The sequence below is a fragment of the Cavia porcellus genome, unplaced genomic scaffold, assembly GCF_034190915.1.
Source record: "Cavia porcellus strain 051 isolate PalLab524CR breed Dunkin Hartley unplaced genomic scaffold, mCavPor4.1 scaffold_1, whole genome shotgun sequence".
NCBI classification, from domain to species: Eukaryota; Metazoa; Chordata; class Mammalia; order Rodentia; family Caviidae; genus Cavia; species Cavia porcellus.
Genome location: NW_026947484.1, coordinates 227963691 through 227991564, shown reverse-complemented (window position 1 = coordinate 227991564; position 27874 = coordinate 227963691). Strand labels below are relative to the sequence as shown.

At 40.6% G+C, this 27874-nt stretch overlaps 1 protein-coding gene across 19 annotated transcripts in view; it reads left to right on the top strand.

Moving 5' to 3' along the window:
* The window catches only part of Rasgrp3 (RAS guanyl releasing protein 3), a 134291-nt gene that overhangs the window by 70482 nt on the left and 35935 nt on the right, over positions 1–27874 (top strand). For 11 of the 19 annotated variants that reach the window (XM_063229963.1, XM_063229910.1, XM_063229928.1 and 8 more), the window contains 11 exons: positions 500–697; positions 1709–1769; positions 4114–4181; positions 4737–4868; positions 6287–6434; positions 7871–8044; positions 8416–8532; positions 10426–10701; positions 17741–17818; positions 21984–22100; positions 24150–24265. In XM_063229963.1, the coding sequence (XP_063086033.1) occupies positions 1767–1769; positions 4114–4181; positions 4737–4868; positions 6287–6434; positions 7871–8044; positions 8416–8532; positions 10426–10701; positions 17741–17818; positions 21984–22100; positions 24150–24265 (1229 nt within the window). In that variant the 5' untranslated portion in view covers positions 500–697; positions 1709–1766. Of the gene's footprint in view, positions 1–499; positions 698–1708; positions 1812–4113; positions 4182–4736; positions 4869–6286; positions 6435–7870; positions 8045–8415; positions 8533–10425; positions 10702–17740; positions 17819–21983; positions 22101–24149; positions 24266–27874 lie in introns of all 19 variants that reach the window. The other 8 variants (XM_063229974.1, XM_063229947.1, XM_063229938.1 and 5 more) reach the window with 4 other exon arrangements.

Genomic DNA, 27874 nt, shown 5'->3' with positions numbered 1-27874 from the left:
GCCCTTCAGCATGTGAAAAAAGTGTAAGATGTTGTTTTTATAAACATGTCAGAACCAAGTGTGATAGCACAAGTCTGTAGTCCCAGCTACCTGGGAAGCTAAGGCAGGAGGATCACAAGTTCAAGGCCGCCTTGGTAACTTAACAAGACCTTGTCTCAAGCTGAGAAGGGGCCAAGGGTATAGCTCCGTGGTCGAGCACTTGCCTAACACATATGAGGGCCTCAGTTCAATCCCCCAGTACTGTAGAAGCAAAGAAAGCATTTTGTACTGAAATAGGACGGTATCTAACAGGGACCTCGCCGTGGTCCCAAAAGCCCTGAACTGCGGAGGAACAGTTTAGCAAGCATTTTGCCTTCGTGCTGGTTGACATAATCTCAGTTCTTTGATAGTTTTCTCAGGAAAAAGACAACTGATAGAAATCATTTTTTTCCAGGTGGGAAGGCCATGCTTTAACAGAGTCTGAACTATAGTCCGGTAACTTTCTTTCTTATTTATTTAGAATTTTCTTGCAGTGCAATTAGGAACAGAGTCTACGACTAGGCAGGAGAATCCCTGACTCGCCCTGTGGTGGAGATGATCTGTCTGGTGCTGAAAATGTCTCCGGTGTTCTGACCGCGGTCAGCAGCCATGGAGTCCAGCAGCCTCGGGAAAGCAGCCACGTTAGATGAACTGCTGGGCACTTGCATTGAGATGTTTGGTAGGAGTCTTTTTTTCTCTTGTCGTTGCTTTCGTCTATTTTGATTCTATTGTTTCCCTCACATAGGACACACAGGTCATTTGTGGAACAGAATTCAGGGTCTGCACTATGATATTTGAGGTCTTTTGGATTAACTCCATTGCCCCTCGGTTCACTGTCCTATTGACTGCCCACAGCTTGTGCTCCAGCCAAACTGTCTACTTAATATTTCTGGACCATTCCCTTTCCCCCTCTCCTTTCTATTTCCATGCTTTTAAAATATAATCTCTTTGAAATTCTGCTTCTGGGCTCATCTCAGTTGTCATCTCCGATGTCCTAATGCCATTTCTACTGGCCCCATCAGAAATGCTGGTGGATTTTTCCACTGTCTCCCATCCCACTATAATTTTCTTATGGCACAGAGTCTGAACTGCTGTGATCATTGCTTGGTATTTTGACATTTACAGTATGGCTGGCACAATATTCTGCTTTCCATATTGCATACATCATGTAAGTCTTACTAAATGATAGGCTTTACAGCCATATGCTTCTTTACTTTGTTTTTATATTTTTTATATTGTTATGTATCTATTGTTTATGTATCCACCGCAACATGGGATTATTCTTGCAAAAATAGTCACGTGAGACTTGCTTATTTAATTGCCTACCATAGGAATCTGAGCAGAGCAGGTTTATCAGACAAAATACAGGATGATCAGTTAAGTTTCAGTGTCTGGTAATCTACATTCTTTGTGAATATCCTAAACAATGATTGGAACATGCTTATACTGAAAAATCCATTACTGTTTGCTCTAAATTAAGTTTACCTGAATATTCTGTATTTTTATGGTTAAATCTGTCAACTGAAAACCAAGAGCGTCACCCAGGTTAACTTGCAAGGAAATACAGAAATAGAAAGTGAACAATAATTGGGTTTATGAAGAAGTTTGAACACTATTATTTTTCTAGTGACATTAGAAAAAGAGCAAACTAATACTGTTATCTTTTTACCCCTTATTTTGTTTTTAACAGATGACAATGGCGAGCTGAATAATAGTTATTTGCCACGAATTGTTCTCCTGATGCACCGATGGTATTTATCTTCCACTGAATTGGCTGAAAAACTTCTCTACATATATCTTTTCAACAATTGTGTAATTTTGCAATAATAAATCAAGTTCTGTATTTAGATAAAAGTCTGTTCTAAACCCGTAAATTAAGATGAATAAACAGGCTTCAGTCTGTTGTCCAGCAATTTTGAGAAAACATAGCTGTTTAGATGAAATATCTGGGTGATAGACCAAACAGTTGACCATCCACTGGTCTGGAAAATAGTTACTAAGACATGAAATGAAAAAGAAGCCATAGCTGTGTGTTACTAACTTGTCTTAAACATTCTGACTATTATGACAGTGAATGAATGTTTAGCGCTGATTCAAGACCTGATTTATTTCCCCTATGATGACAAAATCCTGGGTGTAGAGGACACAGCTCAGAAATATGGAGATGCCAGTCAAAATAATTTTTTCTGGCTTAGGTACAACCGTCAACTTAGATTTCACGTTATCGCTTGCTGGCAGGATCCCGTGAACATTTTAGTACGTTTATTGAAATTTGTGGTTTGATACTAATTTTAGATTTTCTTCTGAAATAAAAACAAACCACAAAAATCCACATAGAACCGAAGATGTAAACTTGGTGTAGAGTACTGGCTTAGCATGGGCAAGGCCTGGGTTTCATCCCAAGCACTTAAAAAGTGCTTTCAGCAACCACCACTTTGCTACATAATGCAGTCCTGAAAAGCATTGTCAAGTGATATAGCTGGTAATACAGTCCACATTTCCAAGGAGGTTTTATTCCCTGATATTTCATATTTGCTGTGTAGTCTGTAATGTTGGTTCCTGCAGTGTCTGCTTTACTCAAGCCCAGAGGACCTAGAGATGAGTGGGGGGCACCTGAGAAGCAGAGGGCTCAGTGAGGATTGTTGGGACCTGCCAGGGCTGCTGGAATGAACAGGAATTCCATCTGTTAAGCCCAAGCCTCTCCACTTCCTATGTCTCCCTCCACCTGCCTGCCCACAATCTCAGTGCAGAGCAGAATGTTAGAGAGGATAAAGATGTAATTGCTGTAAACCAAAATCCTTGGAAATGAGCAAGCTCCTAGTCCTCAAGAACCCAAGGATTCCTCATTACTTGGTTTATGCTGTGCCTGCCATGTAGTAGGAGCTCCATTTTGTTTAAAAAACTATCAATAAGCTAGTCAGGGATTAATCCCCGCACTTGGGAGGCTAAGGCAGGAGAACTGCCAGGAGTTCAAGGCCAGCCTGAAAAACAGCAAGACCATATCTCAAAAAAATTGATAGACTTAAGAATAAATAACATAACCCATATAGTTATATACCTAAAAGTGATATTTTCAGATAATGAAGAAATTAAAATGCTTAATAAGACACTAAACCCTAAACTTAAAATCTTCTTGGCTAAAAGAGTGCTTTTATGTATTATCAATTCTAATTATTTATATTTGGCAGTATATTTGTAATGGTAGCTGGCAGTTACTGGTTGGTCAGTGGCTTCTCTTCCAGACCAAAAATACATCCTAGACATTAACAAATCAGGTTTTAACCACTCAGTATTGACTTAATCAAAGCCGATTTCTTTCCTCATTTAAGGGGCTACATATACATGTTGACTATCTCTTACCCGAAGGGCTTAGGACCAGAGTGTTTCAGATTTGGGATTTTTAAAAAAGTTTTAGAATACACCAGGTATGGTAGTTGACACCTGTAATCCCAGTATTTGGGAGGCTAAAGGAGGGGATTGCCATGAGTTTGAGGCCAGTGTGGACTTGCAGTTTGGACTACATAGCAAGACCTTGTGTCAACAAACGAACAAAAATCTGGGCCTGGTGGTGCATGCCTGCAATTCCAGCACCAGGAGGCTGAGGCAGGAGAATCGATGCAAGTTCAAGGCCAGCCTGGGCTACAAAGTGAGTTCAGGGATAACCCGAACTGCCATCATGAAAAAAAAAAAAACCACAAAAACAAAAAGACCAAAAAATGTAGAATATTTGCAGGTATGTATTAAGAAATCTTAAGGATGGGACCCAAGTCCAGACAAAAATTCATTTATATTCCATATGTAAGTTGTGCATGTGGTCTGAAGGTAATTTATATGATATTTTTGGTGCACATGCATTCTAAGTCTGATCTGTCACATAAGGTCAGGTGTGGAATTTTCTACTCACAGCCCTGTCAGTGCTCAAAAAGTTTCAGAATTTAGATCATTTTGGATTTTGGATTTTAGGATTAGAGAACATCAGCCGACAACCCAAATGTCCCGAGTGTGATCCCCACCCCTTGCTAGGAAGCTGTGAGTTGAAGAAACAGCTGTGGGTGTGCAAAGACAACAAGGTACAGCAACTTTTTCTTTAACTAGAGCACGTACCAAAATGCCAGTGGAGAGAGCTGCGATGAGTTTCGATTAAAGATCTGCTATTTCATAAGGTAAATATATATGTAGGGGTCTAATTTCTTTGTAGTTTCTGTTTCTGGGGTTGTTAACAATTTCCTTTTTCTCTAAGCGGTAGACCTAGTTTCATAATAGAATCTACTCAAATATGCCCCCTCCCCACACTGCTTTCTGCCTATTAAAAATGGCCCTTCTTTTTTCTTGGGGGTAGCAGGGTACTATTTACCTTGTAGACTATAGGTCAAAAGTGGTGAATACAATTAGGGAATGGAACCAGATTTTATGGAGGACGAAGTCAAGTTTTTAAACCTCCTCATCACTTACATTCTCCCTAACATGCTGAGAACTGGGGGAAGGATTTCTTCTTAGCTGTCATTCTACAGAGAGTCAGAAGCTCAGAGCTGGAGTGCTGGATTCTGGTCCTTGACTGAAGGAGAGTGGAGAGTCTGCAATGATGGTTGGGCATGGGAGATGGCTAATTAGATTCTGCATGAAAAGTAGTCTATAAAATGGTACAATAGTTCATACAATGGTTCCATAGAAGCCCACTTTGAAGTCTTCAGCTGTCAAATGTGCTGTATTTCTTTCAGGTACTGGATTCTGAAGTTTCCTGCAGAGTTTAATTTGGATCTTGGTTTGATTCGCATGATTGAGGAATTCCGGGAAGTAGCTAGTCAATTGGGATACGAAAAACACGTCAGTCTCATCGACATATCCAGCATGTAAGCTGACACAAACATCTTTCACACTTGATGAGTCTACAGCTCTGAGGCAGGATTAATCACTTGACCCCAATCTGTATAGGTCCAGAGTTCATTGAGAACAGCCTTGCTGTGGGGAACACAGACATTACTGGTTACAACTGTACTCTCCAAGCTACAATTTCTTTGTAAAATGGAAAAGTGGATTTCTCATGGGCTTATGATAAGCTTCCCAAAAGCACATAAAATAGCATGTGAAAGCATTTGGCACATAATAGATTCCCAGTATTTAGTTACTGAAATCTGCATTTAGTTGATACCTCCTACCCCTTGGTTACTTAATGTGTGGTCTTCAGATCAGCAACATTGGCATCTTTGTAGTGTTCATTGGAAATGAAAAATCCTGGGCTACACCTGCAGAACTGAAATCTACACTTTCTTTTTTTCTGACACAGGGGATTGAATCCAGGGCCTTCCTACTGAGCTACATCCCGAGCCTCTTTATTATTTTTTTATTTTTTTAATTTTTAGGCAGGGTCTTACTAAATTGTCCAGGCTGGGCTTGAATTTACAATCTTGCCTCAGCCTCCTAGGGTGCTGGGATTACAGGCATGCACCACCATGCCTGGCTGGAATCTGCATGTTAATAAAGATCCCCAGGTGATTTATATACTTATTCAGTGCTGAGAAACCCTGTACCACGGTGCTTCTAAGGTTGCCTGAGGTTATACAAATGTTGACTATAGTGGTTTGTTCATTTATAAAAGAACTTAGTGATAGGTTTATTTCATATGGTCTAGGTAACTTCACACAGAGAAAATTATTTCAAGAGCCTATGTGTGATTATTCATCTTGCAAATAGATGTTCTTTTGTCTTAGGCATTCTTACCATATTCTCTTTATGTGAAATACTTACTCAACAGTGACTAATCAAGGAATCATCAGGGATGTTTGTTTAAAGTATATATCATTCAGGTTCATTCCTAGTAAATCAGAATGTCTGGCACTGAGATCCAAAAATATCTTTGTAACATATTTTTTCCCGGATAATTTATATTATGCCAAAGTATGAGAACCACAGCATAGCTTTCGGTGGTTTCTATACACCTTAAATCACCATCTGTAAGCTGCTGAACTTCCAATTTTATGTACCTATCCCTGACCTCTCTCTTATGATCCAGATCTTGCTCGGTCATAAGGGACAAAAACCAAAGACTCTGGATGGGTTAGAGCAAAGCTCCTCTGTCTGGAAAAACAACTCAGAGTTTATGTTCTGTTGGCAACGGGTCAGTGGTGTTCTCTTCATATACAAAGGACGGGGTGTGTATTTTGCATAAGCTCTTGGAAGCAGGCCAAGTGTTACAGAGTCCGTAGGTTAATGACATCCACCCAGTGAAATGGGTTTCAGCACACTGACCAGGGTCATTTTTCTTTTCCAGTCCTTCCTACGACTGGATGAGAAGAGTCACACAGAGGAAGAGAGTATCCAAGAAGGGCAAGGCCTGTCTGCTGTTTGACCATCTGGAGCCCATTGAATTGGCAGAGCACCTCACTTTTCTGGAGCATAAATCTTTTAGAAGGATCTCAGTAAGGAACTTGACATTTACTCTTCCAAGGATTAACAAGCACCATGCCAACTTTCCCAAGAGCCACATTTTCATCCTCTGAAGTGTTGGCAGCCACTGTCACTGGGCTCTGCTGGAAAAGTGCCCTGAATTCACAGAAACAATCCCTTTTAACCAAAGATAAACATGATCCTGTCTTTATTTTATGGCGCTGGAGCTATGTTTCTGTCAGTATTTTCAATGTCTCCTTTCATAGGATTAAAGCATGGTTTTTCTCAATGCTCAGTGGAGTTTTAACCATTCAAAAGTTTCTTAGTGCCATTGACTTCTCCCAAGTGAACATACTCTACCAGGTCCTTTATTGGGAGGAAAATATTTAAATTGAGATTTGTATAAATACTTAGTTATGGGTACAGGTAGAAAATAGAAATTCTCTGTTTCAAGGAGAATCTTACCATCAGACTTTCTTTCCCAGTGATACAGAGCCTGAATTAATGTTTGTTTCCTGCTCACGTTGGTAGGGGGCTTTGTTCCTTCTCTGTATCTTCTTTCTTCCTTGACTGTGGTCTAGATCTTAGTTGCCTTCCTTGATATCTACTTGTTCTGATAATCTTTCTGCACTGATTGATAATCAGATATTTGCTCTGCTTTGTTTCATCAAGCTCTGGGGGAGTCTCTTCTCTTCCATTTTCAAGGAACCAAAAACCAATTTATACTATTGCTTGCAAAGAACACCAACTTGATTAGACGAAGCATGAATTTCTAAGGGTGGTCTTTCACGAAGCAACTCTGCTTGGAGACAACTTTAATGATTTTCCAAAGCAGAGAATGGGAGGAAATCATCACATATGACAGATCATATTTATTTCAAGATCTCCATGCTAAACTTTCTGAGAATATGTACATTCTGCTAGAGGTGCTTTCCTTTCTGATACCTTCCTTACCTCATTTCTTGTCTTGAAACAATTTAACGAAATGCTTCTGATTTGAAGTTGTTATATTTATATTCTTTCATTTCTTGTTCTTTAGTGTATATCATTATATCTCAAGCTTTTTTGATCATTGGAATCACTAGTAGTATATTAAGATGAAGATTCTTAGAGATATTAATCACTTATGTCCTGGGTGTTTGCTGGAACCAGCATTTTGACAAATGACCAAAGTGGATCTTATGATTCAGTAAATTTGCGATGCTCTGAAATATGACCTTCAATCTGACCCTTTTCTTCCTCCCCCCAGCACTGTGATAATGTGTGTTTGTGTGTATATAGGAGTGGTATTGGAAATGCAGCAAAATAGCCTGTTAAAGGTGCCTATACATTTAACCTGTAGGATATCACTATAAATGGAATAAAAAACATGTTGTTATAAAGCACTGTTTGTTCTATGCAACATTCTAATTTCTGACTTTGCAAAAGCTCCATTATAATTCAGAATCTCTGAATCTTCCTTTACTAGTTTACTGATTATCAAAGCTATGTCATCCATGGCTGCTTGGAGAATAACCCAACCTTGGAGAGATCTATTGCTTTATTTAATGGAATCTCTAAGTGGGTCCAATTGATGGTTCTCAGCAAACCAAGCCCCCAGCAAAGGGCAGAAGTTATCACAAAGTTTATCAATGTTGCAAAGGTATGTCTGGTAATTAAACTGGGGTTCTTGGATTCTGGATATTCTTTCCATGTATTGAGAAAAAGTCTTTGAGGAAATTTGGTGCTTGCAGTATAAGGATCATGAATTATTAAACTACTCATGGATAATGCGTGAACAAATCATACTTTTCTTATGCAAAAAAGATTGGTTTTGAAAAGTAATACTTGGCTTTTCTGTCAAAGAATTGATATATTTTTCTAACGGGTCCTACTTGCACTTCATTTTAAGTCAATATGATATTTTACTGTGTTTCTGTTATTTAAATTATGGATGGATTTACCTGTGCCTCAGAAAGTTAAGAAAAATTTAAAATTTCCTACAAATTATTAATGTTAACATTTTTGTTGCAGAAGCTCCTTCAGCTCAAAAATTTTAACACCCTGATGGCGGTGGTGGGAGGCCTTAGCCACAGTTCAATTTCACGCCTCAAAGAGACCCATTCCTACCTTTCTTCAGAGGTGACAAAGGTATAGTGGATTTTGATCTTAACTGTAAATAAACACTTGCAAACTGGTTAGGTATAGTATACCCTCAACAGATATCACTCAGAATGGAAAAGCTTTCCTCTCAAACCAATCATAGGCTGCCCCTGGGGAACAGAATGGGAAGGGAACAGCCACACTAGCTGAGTCCACCTGGAAAAGCAAGTCAGAAGTGATGCCCAGTGTTCTGACGAGAATCCTTTCACATGTCATTAACATACTGCAGTTGTGAATTGTCAACAAGTACTTATTTGGTGCTTACTATGTGGTAGGCACATAGAATACCAGACAAATTGTCAGAAGTCACTCTGACTCTATCTTCCTGGAAATAGAGTCATTGGATGGCCACTCTATTTATAACTCTGTGCTTGATACAGCAGAGGATACAAAGGAAGGGGAAGACATGGGTCTTGTATAGTGCTACTCAGCTTTATAGCTGAGTTGTTAGAAATACATATAGTTTTCTGCCATATTTCTTTCTAGACCACATTCATAATTTTTCCCTTATTGAGCAAAAAGGAGCATTTTATCCTTATGAAGTATTCCTTTATAAGGCTGTACTTTGATGTATTGATAAGGACATGTTCAGCTTTAAGTTAAAAAACAAAGAAAAAATATAAATTGACTAAATAATAAGGAAATCTATTTTGTAACATACCTGGAAGTCCAGAGGCAGAGGGTTTAGGTATAGTTTGATCAGAGGCCTAGCTCAGTTCCTCTGCCTTCTCAGGATTTTACGTGGTTTTGTTTTGGGTTTGTTTGCTTCTTCCTGACTGGGCTGTGTGTAACAATGACAAAATCATACCCTCTTGTTCATGAAAGCTGGAGATAGGCAAGGTTTTTGGCTTCATCCCTATCCTCGTAAGATTAAAGAACTTCTTTTCAGACAGATTGAGCCATCTCAAGTCCCATGTGTAGACCAGTGACAATTTTCAGAGAGGTACAGTGTACTGACTGGTTTGATCTTGTTTTGCTGAACCAATCACAAACCAGAGGGATGGAGTTTCTGTAAATGGCAAATCAGAACTCATTCTTGGTCATGTGGATAGAAACAGCTCTAAGAGCTATTTGGGGAAGAGAAGACTGATCAAAATTGGGGTCTATCAGGAAGATCTGGTTGCTGTTAAACAACCACCAATGGCTTCTCTATATAAAAAAGAGAAAGTAAACACAGAAGTACCATTGTTTGATCTCCAATTTTGCAGTCATTCCAAGCACAATGGGACATATTATGTGTTTTGTTTCTTTTAACTTTGTACTACATTCCAATTAAAAAGCAAAACAAATTTAAATGTTGTAAAGAATAGGATTCTGACAGGGGCTCATAGAAACTTGGAATTACCAATGTGTCTTTCAAACTTATTTATTTGAACTATTTTTTCTTATGTAAAAAGGAAATTAAGATCCAGAAACTGATTTTGCTCAACCTCACCCATCTAGTTAGAGCAGAGTCCAAAAACTACAGCTGCCTCACATTTGAATGCAACTTTCCCCACTCTATAACATCACAGTGCCCCAGATTCACCTTCAGTTAGTATATGGAATGAAACTTTCTTGGGACAACTAGACATTTTAATATGTCATATGCTTAAAGCTGTGGACTGTAATATTTTCACAAATTACAAAACACTAAGTATACATGGTACCTTAACATCTCAGTATCACTAGTACATAGAGGAGCAAGCTATTTCTGATTTGTAGCAGAGTCGTGCATTTTTCTAACTTTCTTTTTCTTGGTTAATATTTCCCTGCATCAATGTTGGTGCAATTGATACTTCTCTCAGTAGCTGAGGAATTTGCTAGCCACACATTGCAGGACCTAGGAGATGGGTAGAAGAGAAGACTGTTTGAACATTCTACTTTTCCATCTGTTCCCAGAACTGGAATGAAATGACAGAATTGGTCTCCTCCAATGGTAATTATGGCAGTTACCGCAAGGCCTTTGCCGACTGTGATGGTTTCAAGATCCCCATCCTTGGAGTACACTTGAAAGACTTGATAGCGGTCCATGTCATTTTCCCGGACTGGATGGAGGAGAACAAAGTGAACATTGTGAAAATGCACCAGCTCTCTGTTACCCTGAGTGAACTGGTCGCCCTGCAGAACGCCTCTCACCACTTAGAGCCCAACATGGATTTGATCAACCTGCTCACTGTGAGTTCCAGGGGCTTACATTTGTGTTAAATAACCCTTCTGCACCTCACCTTCTAGGGAACATGAAGGTGAGATGCGTGCCAGCCATTCACTTGGAGGGAAAATTTGACTTCTGGGGCTGGAAATGAGTAGAAATCTCAAAAGATGAGGGAAACCCTACACCTCTAACCAGCAGGACTTGAGACTATACTCTTGGCGCAAATCGGGTTCCTTTTGTGTGAGAGGCCCAGTCTCTGCCCATGCACCACCCTCCTTCTGAAGTTCCTAATGAGTTTCCTCAACGGACCTCAACTCCTCACTCTGCCTCAGCACACTCAGCCACCCAGACACGTCCTTCTGCATGTGCTCCAAACCTTGCTTCTCTGTAACCTCATTACACGGCTTTCACCAGAGCCCGCAGTGATGCACAGAGCTCCTCTGTGACCTGCTGTGCCCCCCACTGACCTGCCCAAGCCTCCAGCCTCTACCCAGCCTCGCATTTGAAGACCTTCATTGCAGCCTTGTTTGCCCTCATCCTCTCCCGACCACACCACCTTTTGAGAAATGTTGGGCTTCATGTATTTCTACCATGAAATGCTGCCTGCCACTTCCTGGGATTCATATGTCCTTATAAAATCCTTTCCTTCTCCACCCAGATAGCTGGTTCAAATTCAGAAGTCTCCTTTTAGAGCATTCTCTGTTTCCTCTGAAAAAGGAATGTGTTGGCCTTGGACTCTGTACTCTCTTTACTGCAGGAGATATCGCTTTCCCATTGTAGTTTTTCTGTTTATATGCCTGGTACATCACATGCCTGGCACTTTCCACAGCATCCAGTGCATTAGGACCTCAATAAGGTCTTTTAGGAGTGAGGCCAGACAGACAAAAGAACTTCATCTACCGCTCGTGTTTGTTGGCATTCCTGGCACACTTGTTTAGCTGGTCTTCAGGTTCTAGAACTTTTAGAAACAGCAGGTATATGAAGGGGAACATATCCCTTGGTTTATTCTATGGAGGGAAAAAGAAGCACTAACCACATCCACTCACTCTTGCTTAAACAAAGGATATACTATATCCCTATTTGGGTTTGTAACACTGTGGCCCCGAAACTTGACTATGATATTGAATTGATTATTTTCATTTTGTGTCTATAGAGAATAAATTGTCCGTAAGCTCTGACAGCCAAGTCACCTGGGGCTGTTGCATTGGAATAGGAGTGTGGTTCTGGCAATTCCACTGTGCCTAGACAGTGGAATTTTTTACCAAAGAAGAGGCTCTTGGTGTAAGAAATAACGCTCACTGCACTGTTTTCTTAAAGCACAGGTGTGTAACACACACACACAAAACAAATCTTTTGGGGCTGAGTTTGTGTAACAAACAGAAAACACATATATTCTCTAACTGGTGGGGGGGAACCAACACACAGCACTCCAAGCACCTGCATTTATTAATCATTTGCTATGTAAATCTGTTTCCATGAATAGGTGACCAGAGTGTCAGTCCCAATTACACTGCAAACCACAGGCACAGGTGATGTCTGAAGACCAGTCCCAAGGCGTGCCTTGGTTTCAAGTGTCTGTGTCAGGGCTGGGTCCTGATGTCAAGCATAGCTTCACGGAGCAGGTGCCTACATCTGGGCAAAGCCCGATCCAAAGGAAAGACTATAACGGAGCAGGAAAGTTAATTTTGTATTATAAATGCATCAAGTGTCATTATGAAAAAAATCAGATATGTAGAGAGGTACTGAGAATTGTGAATCAAATTTCAGGGGTATAAATGGAAAACTTAAAATCCAGAAATAAAATCAGAGACCCCTCCCCTCTTTTTGAGACAAGTTCTTGCTAGTTGAATTCAGTATGTAGCCCAGAATGTCCTCAAACTCTCATTAGCCTCTCAGTGCTAGGACCAAGGCCATGCACCACCATGGCCTGCCCCAGTTTCTTTTGAGGAAAAAAAGCAAAAAGAAAAAGGGATGCCAGAATCCCAATTCCTTTCTTCTGTCTCTTGGAGATACTGATAATTTTACATATTTGTGATGCATAGTTGATTACCTTCCTCTTGGGGTTTGATTCATACGCATACTGCATCTTGATCATTCTTCTTTCAGGTCCTCCCACCTTCCCCTCTCCCTCCTTCCCCAGAACCCCTGCCCATCACTACAGAATGTACCTATCTGTTTTTTAACCTGGCTCTTTTATTTTGCTTGTAAATTATATATATTTTAAGTCTTTCAGATTCAAGAAACTATATAGGATTTAACCTTTTGTGACTGATAATTCACTTAGTAAAGTGGCCTTAAGGGCCTTTTAGTTTCCTCCAAATGGCTCAACTTTATCCTTCTTTATGACTGAGTAGTACTCTACTGTATAACACCGTATTTTCTTTATTCATGAATCTGTTGGTGTGCATATAAGCCTCTTCTGTGATTTAGCTATTTTGAGTTATGTTGCTGTGAACATGGATATGCATGTATATTAGGACTTGAGCTCTTCACAAAGATCCCTAGGAAAGGAATTTCTGTTTTTAATTTTTTGAGGAATCCCCATGCTGATTACCGTACTGGTATACTAATTTATATTCTCACCAGCAAAAGTAGAAGGGTTATTTTTTTCCCCACATCCTCCCCAGCATTTGGGCTGACCTTGAACTCATGACAGTCCTCCTAGCTCAGCCTCCTAACTGCTGGGGTTACAGCAATAGTTGCTTTTGAGTCCTTGACAATGGTCATTCCTACTGGAGTAAGGTGAATCTCATTTTGATTTGCATTTCTCTAATGGCCAAAAATGCTGAATATTTTTTCATGTATTTATTGGTCATTTGTATTTCTTTCTGTGAAAACTGTCTATTCATTTAAGTTGCCAAGTGTTTTTTATTTTGAAGTGTCTAATTTTTTGAGTTCTTTATCTATCTAGATATTAGTCCTCTGTCTGAGATGTAGCTGATAATTTTTTTTTCCTATTCTGTAGGTTGTCTTTTCACTATGTTGATGTCCTTTATTGTGCAGAAGCTTTTTAATTTGATGTGGTTCCATTGCTGATTCTTGGTATAATTTTTTGCTAAGCCCCAAAGCACAAGGCTGCCTTTCACACTGTCATGGCCCAGTCCTAAATGGATGGTGTTGCTTCTAGCCCTGCCTCTGAAGTTATTCAGCTTTGCTAACTAGCAGTGGCCTTTGGCTTTTTCATAAGGGCTCTGTGCTCATTTGGGAGGTGTCTCCTGGTGCCAAACTGCTGTGACTCTAGAAATAAGGATTCGTGGAACTCTGAAAACAAGTCAATGGCTCTTGAGGACAGCACTATCCTGCACATGAATAACGGGGCATCAAGTCGATTGCTCCTGCAAGCCGAGATCCTTCCTCTCTCCTCCCTGAGGAGGAGCTTAGTGCACAGGGAGAAGCTCCCATTCTTTTCTGCCCTAGGGAGCTCACTCCTCACTGCGAGGACTGAGACATCCACTACATGGTCCTCATCTATTCCTCATTGTCCAGTGACCATTTCTTGAAATGTGTGCATATTCAGATTAGAACCACGTGGTGAACCATAGTTGCCCAAATGCCCAAGAGCAGATCTGTGAGGTCCCAAGACTCCAAGTCAAAGGTTCGCCTCAAGTAATTGTTTTCATCTGACCTTGCCCCGAGGTACCATAACCAATATATGACTGAGAGACCTGAAGGATAGAAAATGAGAACTCTTAAGTTGAACATCAATTATTAAGGGCTACTCTGCAGTAGGCTGTCTAGCTAAGCTTGAGTTTTCTTTAATAACTGTTGCTGGGCATGGTGGCACATGCCTGTAATTCCAATACTTTAGGAAGCTGAAGAAGAGAGGGAGGAATAGGAGGTGTTTGTGAACTCACAATTCCTTTTAAGGGTGTGTTCCAGTGCTCCAGGGATCACCCCAGCCTTAGAGTTTCCATGATGTCACAACAGCACACTTGGGCCTTTGGGGGGACATTGGGGATTCAAACTGGCTGAGGGTGGTGGTGCACATCAGTAATCCCAGCACTCTAGGAGTCTGAGGCAGGAGGATTGCAAGGTCATGGGCAATTTTGTGACTTAGCAAGACCTTGTGAACATTTTATTTCCAATGTAGGCATATCACTAACATCTAACTCACGTTATTTTATATCTGTGAAAAATAATACCCCTTTACCTGTTGCCTCACATGGTGATACCTGTAATTGCAACACTCTGGGATGCTGAAGCAGGAGGATTGCAAGCCTGAGCCCAATCTGAGCAAGTTAGCAAGTTAGTAAGACCCTGTCTCAAAATAAAAAATAAACGACTGGGAATACAGCTCAGCATGAAGACCTGAGCTCAGTCCCCAGTGCCACAGTGATGATAACAGTAAGACCTCTTGCAACCCTGCTTCCTGGGTGTGTAGTGGAAGAATTAGGGGACCAGATTTAAGAGGGCAGGACCATACCACCTTTATCATTGTGTCCTTGGTCCTCTGAAAGCACAGGGTATGAGACGCCGGAGGACCACACCCCAGGGTGTCGGACTTGGGTAGTTCCTTCTTTCAGGGACCATCTGGAACCAGGAGCTCTGAAAACCGATGCTTCTGTTTCATGATATACAAAACAGTATAATTCTTTTCAGAGTATTTTTAACCCGATCCGTTACTTTTACTGCTCTGAGTATATGCAAATAACTGGAAAGCCCCTGTATTTTTAGTCTCATTTTTTAAAAAAAGAGAGAAGAGAAGTTGCAAAAATAATGAGTGGAGGGAATTTGATGCCTGAGCATATTTTATTGTACAATAAACATTTTGGCCAAAGGGAATCCTACCACGAAGACTAAATCTGGAACCTTCTATACTGAAAGGATTGCCAGTCAATGTAACCACCATGGTCTGAGACAGTGGACCAGAACATTTTCAGAAGTATCTAGAATCAGCAAATATGTTTGAACCACATTAAAGCCTGTTCCAGTATTCAAAGTGCATGTAGAACATGGAACAGGCCACTCTTTGGGTAGGTTCTTGAGTCCAAAGGTCTGAGGCAGGAGGTAGGGTTGTGGGTGGCAAAGCAGGAGGGTAGTGGGACCCCCAAATGCAGCTTCTATGCATACATAAGCAGCCTGGCATGGCCTTCAAATGCTACACTGACTGAAAACAAACCCTGCAACTGTGACCTTGTAAGCAACCTAATTGGACACACATTTAGTTCATGTATTCATTTAACCCTTATCACAGCCGTGGGAGGCAGCTATGATTAATAATTCCCATTTTACAGGTCAGGAGACTGAAACTCAGGGAAGTTAACTGCTTGTCCAGATTCACACCACTACTAAGAAGAAAACAAACCAATGAAGTTAAAAACGTTTCCGTTTCTAGGCATCCCCTGCCCAGTTGACATGGAAAATACCCAAGAGGGCTTTGGGTCTTTTATGAGAGCATCTCCTGACTTGGTGTGAAGCTTGTCTGGGCTTCTGGTTGGATGTCATGGTGCTTCTGTCATCTCATCAGCAGATGCAGCTGTCACACAGTCACCCAGGACTTGGAGGCTGAGTCAGGAAGCAAGGATTGTGCTCCTTGAGGTCGAGATTAACACCTGATAGCAGGAGCTTTGAAGAGAGAAGTCACTTATGTTTTCTCTTTGTTTATGTAACCCTTAAACTGTAAGCCTACAGGCTGGAATGAGGGCTCAGGAGTGGGGAAGACCTCTGTGAGGCTTCAAACTCAGCAGAGGTATCTTTTGGGGAAGCCAACCAATGGTGGGTAACTACGTAGGGAAAATACGTGTTATTCTACCCGTGTGGAATTCTAAGAATTGTCAGTTGTGCTAGTGTTTAAACATTGTGCTACTGCATATGAAACTCCAGATTTCTGACTTGACAAAGTAGATTTTGGCAATTCTATATCATTTGTCAGTCTGACAACAGTTTGTCACCTTAGGGGATTTAGCTCAGTGGCATAAGCTCCTGCCTGGCAAGCATGGGGTTGTGAGTTTGACCCCTGCTACTGCAAAAAAAAAAAAAAAAAAAGCAAATGATTTGTCACTTTAATAGTGGCTCTCACAGATCATCACTCTCCCAGGGGCTTTTCTAACAGAGAATGCGTGTCAGATCCCATTTCTTCACAAATTTCCCTTACTATGGAGCTAGGAGGAAAGATCTATCAGTTAATTATACTCACATACTCTTTCTTCCAAATGATACCTTGTAGTAGTACCATTGTAGTATCTCTACTAAAACATTCCTTTAGTGTTGAGCTTTGTAACACACACTTGTAATCCCAGCTACTTGGGAGACTGAGGCCGTAGGATCATAAATTCAAGTTCAACTTGGGCAACTTAGTGGGAAAAACTGAGTTTGAGCTATCCCTGTCTCAAAATAAAAAGGACTAGGGATTTCTGTAGCATTTGGAGTGGGCTGACTAACCTCACATGTGAAGTGTTTGCTGTGGACACACCTTTTTGTGTTTTAAGTCTTCCTTACCCAAATAAACTACCAAGCTCTTCAGGGCAGAAAACAATTTTACAGTATTTTGTATCACCAGGACTTAATGCGGTGCTCTGGTGTTCTAAAATAATAGAAATTGTTTTTTCTTTACTTCCACAGTTCTTTAATCTAACCTCAAAGGCAGCATTTATTACATGTAATTCCTCCTCTATGCAGCTGGCCTTGCCTTGAGCCTGAAAAATCTCAAGCGTTCTTTGTTGCTCAGAATTTAGTACTTAGGGGCATGGTGGCACACAGCTGTACTCGCAGCACTAGGGAGGTTGAGGCAGGAAGATCTCTATGAGGTGAGTTCAAGGCCAGCCTGGGCTATGCAGTGAGACCCTGTTTGAAAAGGAAAGAAAGAACTTAGCACGAGGAGCTGCTCTATAAATGCTGGGAAGAACTGAGTGCTGGTTCTTAGCGATGCTAATGCTCACAGCAGGATCTTCTTTTTCTTTGTACATTTCCTTTTCTACCTCTGTGTTCCATGTTTTTATTGTTCTGCGTTTGCTTGAATTATTGAATATTGGATTTAAATGTTGAATTTGAAACACATTTCAGCAATGGAAATAGAAAAGCATGATCCAACACAATTATTTATCCTTTTTATTTTCATCGTAGCTCTCTCTGGACCTCTATCACACAGAAGATGATATTTATAAACTGTCGCTGGTGCTGGAGCCTAGAAATTCTAAATCGGTGGGTATTGTTTTTTCTCTAAGGATCAGTTCTAAACGCTGTTATTTTTCTCTTATAGTAAGAAGTGGTTACAATGGTATTTTGTGTTCTAAAGATTGAAGATTGAATGTAGATTTTAAAAAAATCTGTATTATTCCCACTTTATCAATGGAACAGCTTAAATTTTGACAGCTTTGACAGAGAATTATTTCTTTGTATAAGACAGTAATAAAAAGAACATTATTTCCATTACTGTTTCATTTTTGGACTGCAATTTCTTGTATCCTCTGTAACACAACTACATACAGACCTCCCCCTAAAAAAGAATTATCTTAAAGATGAGTTATAATTTTCCAGACTTTGTAAACACACACACACACACACACACACACACACACACACACTGCTCAACATAAAATTAGATTTACTGAATTTCAAATAATCTGATTATAATTTACAAATCAAATCTTTTAGTGTTTAACTTCGCTTAGAATGTCAATGACACACTGGATAGTGTCTCATTTAACTGATGGCCGATTGACACAATACATGGCTGTCGTAAATGTATGGCTAAATTTTAGATGTTTTGCTCTAACTTATGGAAATGCCTGGGCTCGGGAGGATGGTGCATGCCTGTCAACCACACTCTGGGAGCCTGAGGCTGGACGATTACATGTTTAAGCCCGGTCCGGGCAACTTAGTGACTTAGGGAGACTCTGTCTCAAAAACTATAAAAAGGGTTGGGGATGTGGCTTAGTGTGAAGCCATCGGTTCAATATCCAGCACTATACAGGGAAGGGGGGAAAAAGGATAAGAAAGAAGGATAGAAAAAAGAAACCTGAGTGAATTTAAAATTCACAATGAAAGTATGATTTGCATGTTGACGGGAAAAATAAAAATGTCTGTCTGCTCCTGCAAAATCAGTTTTCTTGCAAAGCTCTGAGGCACTGAGTCCTCGCCTGTTGCACGGTGCAGCTTTCTGGCAGCAGCTTCAGCCCCAGTCTATTAATACCTCCCGCGCTTCTGCGCCTGGGGCTGAAGCAGCAGGGCACTGGGCGGGTTCTCTGGCCGCCTGTGGCGTGCACCACGGCGTCTCAGCTCCTGGGGTGAACCAGAGGGTGGCTGGCTCCACCCATGGGTCCCCACCACCTCCCCAGGGACCGTGCACAGCAGAGCCCCTGGGGCAGGCGCGGCTCAGCAAAGTTTGGCTTCTCTGGACTATTCAAATTAGCATGACCAAGAGAGACCTAGAAAGCAAGCCAAAGCTATGGGGAAAGGGCTTTTGTGACACCCACCCGGCCCCAGCGCTGTGCGTGAAGTGGCACTGCGCATGCGCGCGCAGGTCCCCCCCCCCCCCCCCCCGTCTCGACCGGCGAGGTGATTGTTGGGGTCACCTGGCCTGGCCAGACCTGTACCGCTGACCTGTTGTCCCAGGAGCGCGCAACCGGGGCCTGAGACGTGCAGGGGTCTTTGGGGGATCTCACTGCCAGTAAAAGTTACCAGGGAGCCACAGGCTCAGGCTTGGCTTCAATGCCTGTGCATTTCCCACCATCACTGCTGTCTGGAGCAGGATCGGAAAGGCCACTTTGCACAGGCCTGTGCTTGGGGCCCCTGTTAGGTCTGTTTCAGTTTATTTTGGGGGTAAAGTTTTGCCAGTCTTGGGAGGTAGTTCCATCAAACACAGAAAAGTCACGTAATTTGTTGTATGGGTAGATGTTTTCAAAGCCCCTTCCAAGTGATAAAATGCTTCCCCTGACTTCTATCTCTTCTCTCAGTGGAGCATCATCCTATCCGATGTGTGTACAGAACGGTTTCCAGACAGCATTCTGTTACTGGAAACCCGTGTCTTAATGTGCTCACAGTGGTGCTGGCTGACCTATACTGCACAGTCTCAGAGTTCTCAGCCTTTGGTCAGAGTGGCTCACTGGTTCTTGTGGTTTACTTAGGCTCTCAATGGTTTTGCGTGGTACCCTTGATTCAAAACAACACAAAACACCCGACTCAGTTCCTGTCTCAAAAACTAAAGGGTTAAGGAGAATAAAACAGGGTACAGGAAGATGTAGCTCAGTTCTAAGGCCCTGTGTTCAATTCCTAGGACCAAGTACTGATCAGAAAAGAAAACGAAATGCTCAGCAGTTAAGCTCATATAATAGGTCCGAAGAAATGAATAAATATTTGTGTTCTAACAGTTTAGAAAAACAATCGTACACTTACATGGAAAGATGACAGCTAACATTGCTGTCTCATTCTTAACCACTGTTATTTACTGATGAATGTGGGTACATATCTGTTGAATATTGTACGATTTCTTAAATATCTTGGAATTAGATTGGATACCCTTAGTTTTGTTTCATATTGATTGTTTTTTTCATAGAGATACTATATTACTGGAAGATATTTAAGTCAGGTGTGGTGATACACGCCTATCTAAATGCATCTCCCAGAGTACTGGGAGGCTGAGGCAGGAAGATTGCAAGTTCAAGTCAAGCTAGGTGCTTTAGCAATAAGACCCTGTCTCAAAATTATTAAAAGGGCTGGGAATATAGCTCATTGAGAAGGTTCTGAGCTCAATCCCCAGTTTTGCACTAAATAAATAAAGCTACTTAATGTGATCTAATGGATGAATTGTCCAACATTTCAGAGTGGTAGTTCTTGTGATCTCCATATTAATGGTGACCATATTTCACTTGGAAACTTGAAATATCTTTTTGTGCCCTCTGAATTTACTGCAGTGCTCCAGCACACCTTGTTGTACAGTTTGGGAACTCGAATATCTCCGTTTACCAGATTGATTAGCTGAAAAAATTGATTCAGAGAGCCATAGATTATGTGTGTGTGTGTGTAATTCAACGTGCGGGTACACATATGCAAATAATAGATCATTTTTAGTCCTGTTGGTAGGTCAGAGAGTGCCAGTAACATGCACCTCCCAGCATTGTCAGGGGTTTAAGGGAGTATAGTTACTTCTTAATTCCATTTACAAAATGTTAACCCCCGGTTCATTATTGGATAACCTTCTTGTGTAAGTCTGCACATGTGTGCCAGGGTAATTGTGGACACTGAATGAGGGTCTCAAGGCGAGGGAGGAGGATACACACCACACAGTAGCTCAGCTGCTCCCCTGATGGGATGGATGACATGTCATGATTGTGGCACGCAGTTTTGCCACCATCTTCCCTACATTATTAAATGAAAATGTCTTATACCATGGACAAACCTGGTGGGGAAATATGCAGAAAGAAAGTACACCAGGAGGAGCAGAGAGGCTAAAGCCTCACTCAGCAGGCAGAAGGGATTAAGTGCATTGACTAAGGTGCAGATCACAGGATGTGAACTTGGCCGTGCCCTGGTGCCCATTTATTATAAGCACCTGTGGTTGCAAATGCATCCCTAATGTCATGTAGTAAAGAGCTGGATGATTGGTTTCTATGTATTTTGTATCATACAAAATCCATGATGGATTGCAAGTTCAACTCAGGGATCCAGAATAATTTAATTCATTGCATTAAAAAGAAATAAACCGGACTCAAAAGACTAGTATTACATGTTTTCCCTAATATGTATCGTCTGGAACAAAACAGATGACCTGAGACTAGGAAGATTATTATTAGAAAAGAGGACAGGAATAAGGGGGAGGGAGAGGAAGGGGCATAAGGGGATAGGTGTGATCAAAACATGTCATATGCATGCATAAAAATAGAATGATTTAGTGATATTTGGGGAACTTGGGTTGGATATTTGGATGGGTTGGTATTGTTTTATTTTTCTGCATTTGAAGATAGTGGAACTGCCAAATGTGATCATTACAGCATTCTAAGAGACTAAGGCAAGCGGGTCACAAATTCAAGCCCCGCCAGGGCAACTTTGCAAAACTTTGTCTCAAAATAAAAAACAAAAAAGCCAAGGATGTAGCTCATGGTGAAAGCCCTGGTTTCAGTCTTCAGACCCACACAGGGAGAAAACCAAAACCTCTTAGATGATTGTTAAACAAAACGGGCTATCTGAATATGTTTTTAGTTACAGATTAGATTCCATTCCCAGAAGATGGTTGTTTAATGAACAGTTTTGTGCTGCATGAATGTAAACTCTTGCAGTTGTTATTAATATACAAATTATCTTTCTCCCTGTTCCCATCCTACTTGCACAAGGCTCAGGTGAACTGAAAATGTCATGTATTTTCCTTCAGCAGCCTACCTCCCCCACGACACCCACCAAGCCTGTGGTACCCCTGGACTGGGCATCCGGGGTGATGCCGAAGCCAGACCCCACCATCATCAACAAGCACATACGGAAATTAGTTGAGGTATGTATTGGAGGGAGACCACATAGCACTAGAAGACTCCTATTTCCAGAACATTCTGTGGTTACCCAGAGTTAGATTTAAAGGGCCACATGAAGCCCATGAAATCAGCTCTCTGGCAGTGGGAAAACTTTAGCCTTTGGGGGAGAATCTATGGAAAAGCCTTTTTCCATGTCTTAGCAGCGTGTTCTTATTTGCTCACATACTCTAAGCTACTTCCGTTTCCTTTCTTCCTTGCCACCAACTTGATAGAATTTTGGGGAATTAGAATCCCTCGTGACAGCCCTTGTGTCACCATGATACGCCACAAAACTTAGTTACTTGAGGGCAGAAATACATCCTATGAGTTGGATTGTTTTACTTGCTGTGTATTTTCAGGGTTCTGCAACATGGCAGTACAATGTGATTCAGGTCAGAAAAAATCACCTACTGTAGGACGCGGTCGGTTAGTTTTGCACATAGGAAGAAGAGTTCAAGCACTAATGTGGGGAAGATGAACACATCTCAGGTGCTGGAAATTACCATCCTGGATCTAACCTCTAATGGATCAGCATATGCTCTGATACAGTAGGATTGAGTCTGTTTGCTTTTTGCTGGGAAAGAATTTTTTTTAAAAAAAAGAAAGCAAGAAGGAAAGAAAGCCTTATGTGTTGGATAACCCAGGAAACTGTGAGGCACTGAACAAAAGCTTTATAGAGTACACGAGGCAGAAGAAAAAGAGTGCTAAGGTGGGGGCTTTTGTTAGCGGGAAGGGGCTGAGAAGGCCCTAAAGTCCAGTGGAGACCTTGAGGTGATGTGGTATAAACCGAACCAGCTTGCTGCCAGGGCAGGCGAGGCCAGCGTGCGCCTGACCGTTCCCTGGAAAGGCTGGATGTTCACTTCACCCGCTTGATCCAAGTGTACCTTGTGCCTCAAGTCCTAGGAAATTAGCACTTAGTTTAATATTTTCCAGCCTGAGAGATTTTTTTTAAAAGAAGTTTCACCTGTATTCCTATACTTATTAAGAGAGTTGGGTACCTTTCCAAGGGTGGATTGACCGTTTGCCTTTTTACTTTAGTGACTGACTGGCTTTATTTTTGTGTCTCTGCTCTGTTGTGTTGCAAATAATTTCGTGTCATTTTTCTTCAAATGTGTTAATTGAGCTTTTTTGTTTCATATATTTTGTATCATTATAATGAATATTTTTATGTCTTCTGACTTTAATAGCATGCTAAGACAAAACTCTCCCACTCAAAGATTTTGAAACATAAAAAAGATTTTCATCTTCTGTTATTTTTTTAGCTTTATTATTTTTTACGTTAAAATATTTACTGCATATAGAGTTTAGCATGGGGACAGTTTATTTGTAAGATTATTAGCCACTTCATTTAACAACTATTGGATAATCCATGATTTGCGTGTGAATTTTAAAAGATACTTTTTGATATTATATGGACCTATCTCAAGATTCCACTCTTTGTAATAAGTCGTACTATGTTGTTCTGATAAATACAGCTTTATAGAATGGTTTGTTTCTGTTCTTCCTCATTGTATCTCACTTTAAATAATTGTAGGCTATTAATAAATTCATTTCTATTTGAACTTTAGATATAGCAAGTTCAGTTGAAACAAATTCCTTCTCTTAAAGTAAGTAGGTAGATAGATGACTAGATGGGAAGAGAGATAGGGAGATAAAAATTTAAAAACTCTCCCTGGGATTTGATTGGAATTGCATGAACATATGCTTCCACTATTTGAGGTAGGTTAACTATTAAGCTTGACTTTCTTTCGTCATGGTATTAATTCCTCAAGACTGACTCCTACTCAACCCTGAGGTCTTGGTTTAGACTTTGTTTTCTCTGTGAATCTTTCATCTACATTCCCTGCTTCATGGTGCTACGTTATTATCCTCTGCACTTCACTTACCCTGTGTGCCACAAAGGCTTCTGGATTTATTAAAGATTCCAAGGTCTTTGATAGAAAGGATAATATACCATCACGGCTTTCACAGTAACAAGTTCAGAGCCTGGTTCATAAATCATCCTTCAATAAATGCTTGTCTTACTTTTGCAGTCTGTGTTTAGAAACTATGACCATGACCATGATGGGTACATCTCCCAAGAAGACTTTGAAAGTATAGCGGCCAATTTTCCCTTCCTGGATTCCTTCTGTGTACTAGACAAAGATCAGTAAGTTTTAATTTTGTTACATTATATTTTAATAATACTGTTTTAAAGTAGAAGATTAGCGGAGCAAAATATTACCTGTAGTTTGCATTTTGATGGCTTCAGTCTTAGTGCTTTGATGAGGCAAATCTAACTTTTCACTGACTTTTTTCTTGGTGTCTGCTTGAAGGGAACCATGGAGAAGATCACAGTGTCAGTGTTAAAAACAAAAGAATCCGCTTACACATTAACTCAGCTCTCCATTTCCCCCCATTATTTCTACTGCTGAGCTATCAACGCATCATCAAAAAGGAGAGGAGGAAAAATGGGATGAGATCTAATTTGGGAAAGTCCTGTACATTAGTGGACCTTAAAACTCATGGAAGTGGATTTTTTATTTTTGATGACTTACGATCTTCATAAAAGCAGATGATAGCTGTTGATAGCCAAGAAGCATCTGTACTTTATTTCAGTTGATCAAATGTTTTCTTAATATGCAAGTGAAAATTTTTCTTGACCTTCAAATGAGTCCTGAAAATTTTAATGGCTTTAAAGGCTAAGACTCAACTCACTTAAAAAATGATTATTTAAAAATAATTACTGAGAAAGCCTGACATTAATAACTGGATTAAATTTTAATTGTGTCACATTAGTTCCTAAGTGAAAAAATCATCTGTAATGAAATGGTGAATTTTATGTTAATGAAATATTCAAATGAAGTCACATTAGACACTTTTAATATTTTTATTGGCATGACAGTTTTTTTTAAAAACGAAATTTGTAAGTCATTCAGCATACCAAGTAAAGCTTTGACACATGAACCCAACTATTTAAAATCTTAAATTTGTACTCATTGTGTACCCTAAGCAAAGGATACTTTAAAATTAAATTATATGAGTAGAAACATTCCCTCTGAAAAATAAAATTCAAGTTAGCTGCTAACTACCCATATCTTTCCTTAGTTTGTTACTGTAGGTGATATGTAAGTAGGACATGGATTTAAAATCACTTTGTCATTTTCATTTATTTTCTCTGCTGGTTCTATGGACAATACATTCTCTAAGATACTGTTTTCCAAACTATGTTACACAGAAAGGCATTCACTAGTCAAATGTGGGAAACGCACTGAAATCTAATAGGTGGGGGTGTTTTATTACATGAATTCCTCCAGCTTCTAATAGGCCCCTCACCGTGTGTTGTGTTCTCTCAGAGGATGGGCTAACTCTGTTTCACAAATCTGTTTGCAATTTATTTATCAAAGAAGTCTCTCCTCATCCTCTATTTGCACCTCAAGGATCTGCTTTTCCTCAAAATGCTTGTAGGTATCTTTGCCCTAGGGCAGTCATGGCAAACCTTTTCCTGATCAAGTGCCCAAATCGCAACCTAAAACATTGTTTATCGCAGACTGCCAGCAGTGCAGTGAACCCTCAACTAAAGTTACTTTAGCAAAACAATTGTTATCTGATGTTGGACTGCTGAGGTGACTTGGCCAGGATGCAGCGGAGAAGACTGTGAGTGCTTGCTGCCCCATAGGTTCACTATCCCTGTCCTAGGTGTTAGCTAACCGGTTTGTTTTGTTTTGTTTTTAGTACTAGAGATTACCCTTTTCCACCGAGCTACATCCCCAACACTTTTTATTTTTAATTTTGAGACAGGGCTTGCTGAGTTGCCCACTCTGGGCTTAAACTTGCCTCAGCATCCTGAGTAGTGGGAATTACAGGCATGCCCAATGGACATTTACATTGGATCTGGCTCCCATGAAAGACCTCATGGAGAAAAGTCATAGGTTTTAAGCCGTATAGAGAGGTTTCAGTGACTAAATAAAACTTTTTCCATTCATTCAACTAGAAATCCTTTTAAATTTTACTTTAAGACTAGAGATGGTCTTATTTCTTGGGTTATCAGAATGCAACTAGGATGGATGTGAACACAAAGGATTCTGTAAGTCAATGCTGGGGTTCACTGAGCAAGATGGCCCACATCTGTAATCCCAGAACTCAGGGGACTGAGGCAGAAAGACTTAAATTCAAACCTAGTGTGGACAACTTAGTAAGACCCTATGTCAGAGTTTAAAAGAGGCTGGGGATGTAGCTGTATGTGAAGGCTCGATATTCAGTTTTAGTACCATAGCAAGCAAACAAACAAACAAAACCCAGATGCTCAGCTCTGACTGTACTCACAGAGATTGCTCTCCCATTATAAGAACTCACAGCCCACTGATAACATTCCCACCATGGAGTGAGGAAGGATGGACCATTCCTCTGTAGAGGGGCATGGATATTTCCAACTGTGTTTAGTGAGATACTACCAATTTCTGTAGCAGATGAACTTTAAACTTTCATAGTTTAACACATTAAAGTTTTTTCTCACTCATGTGAGTATAATATTCCTGGAGGTGATCAACTTCCCCTTTTTGATAATTCATGGACTGGACCCCTTCTGTTTGTGGCTTTGCAGATGTCATGCCTGGAGCCTCCTGCATGTATCTAGCAAATGAGAGGAAATGAACAAGCACAGTGGTTTTTTTTAAACTCCTTGGTCTTGACTATGACATATCACATCTGTTCAAGTTGGTTTAGTGATCAGTAATCACATGACCCCCACCTAGACTGAAGAGGACTGGAAAATGTTCCTTCTAACTAGGCAGCTGCTCATTAGTAACTGTGTTAGCCGGCTTTCCATTGCTGTGACAAAATGCCTAATGTAAATAAATTTAAAGGAAGCAATATTTATTTTGGCTTAGGGTTTCAGAGGTTTCAGTCCATGGTTAGCTACTTCTATTGCTTCCAGGCTTACGACAAGACAGAAACATCATGGTGCAAGGAAGACTGTTTACTTCGTGGTAGCCAGAAATAGAGAGTATGAGAGAGAGAGCCAGATAAGAAGTGGTCAGGACCTAGACATAGTCCCCAAGGTTCTGCTCCCATGATCTACTACTTTTAACTAGGCCCCACCTCCTTTTTGTGGTGTTTCCCAATAATGCCATTAAATTATGATCTCATCAGTACATGAATCCACTCAAGGCTTCATGATCCAGGCACTTCCTAAAAGGCCCTCTTCAGCCTTCAAAACCAGGGGCCTTTTGTGGGGATGTTTTAGATACTGACCACAATAGTAATAGATCTACACGATGAAAAGCATTAGACATGTTAAGTAGCAAGCGTTGCTCTTTCTTCCTCCATGAAGCCATGGAAGGGTCTGAGCCAGAGTTGCTGCCTGTGATTATGCTTCAGGGTCCTATTTACTTTGCGTTCTAGTAAGTGCAGCTTCTGGGTTGTGTGGTCCAGTGATTCTATTTGTTTTATATCTATCTGTCTCCATGTATCTAGAGTCTACCAGTCTGTATATCCTTTTTCTCTTTTAATATGCTTTCAGCAGGAAACCAGGATCCTTATGTGTGTTTGTGATTAATGCAGGGATCTCAGAAAAACTTGCACTTTTTAAGATCAGCTGGCCATAGTAGCACATGCCTATAATCCTACAATACTTGGGAGACTGAGGCAGGAAGATCACTCAGAGTCTGAGGCCAGCCCAGGCTATGTAGTAAGTTCAAGCCTTGAACTACACAGCAGACAGAACCCTGCCATGAAAGGAAAAAAAAAATAACAAAAAAACATGAGCAGGACTCTAAAG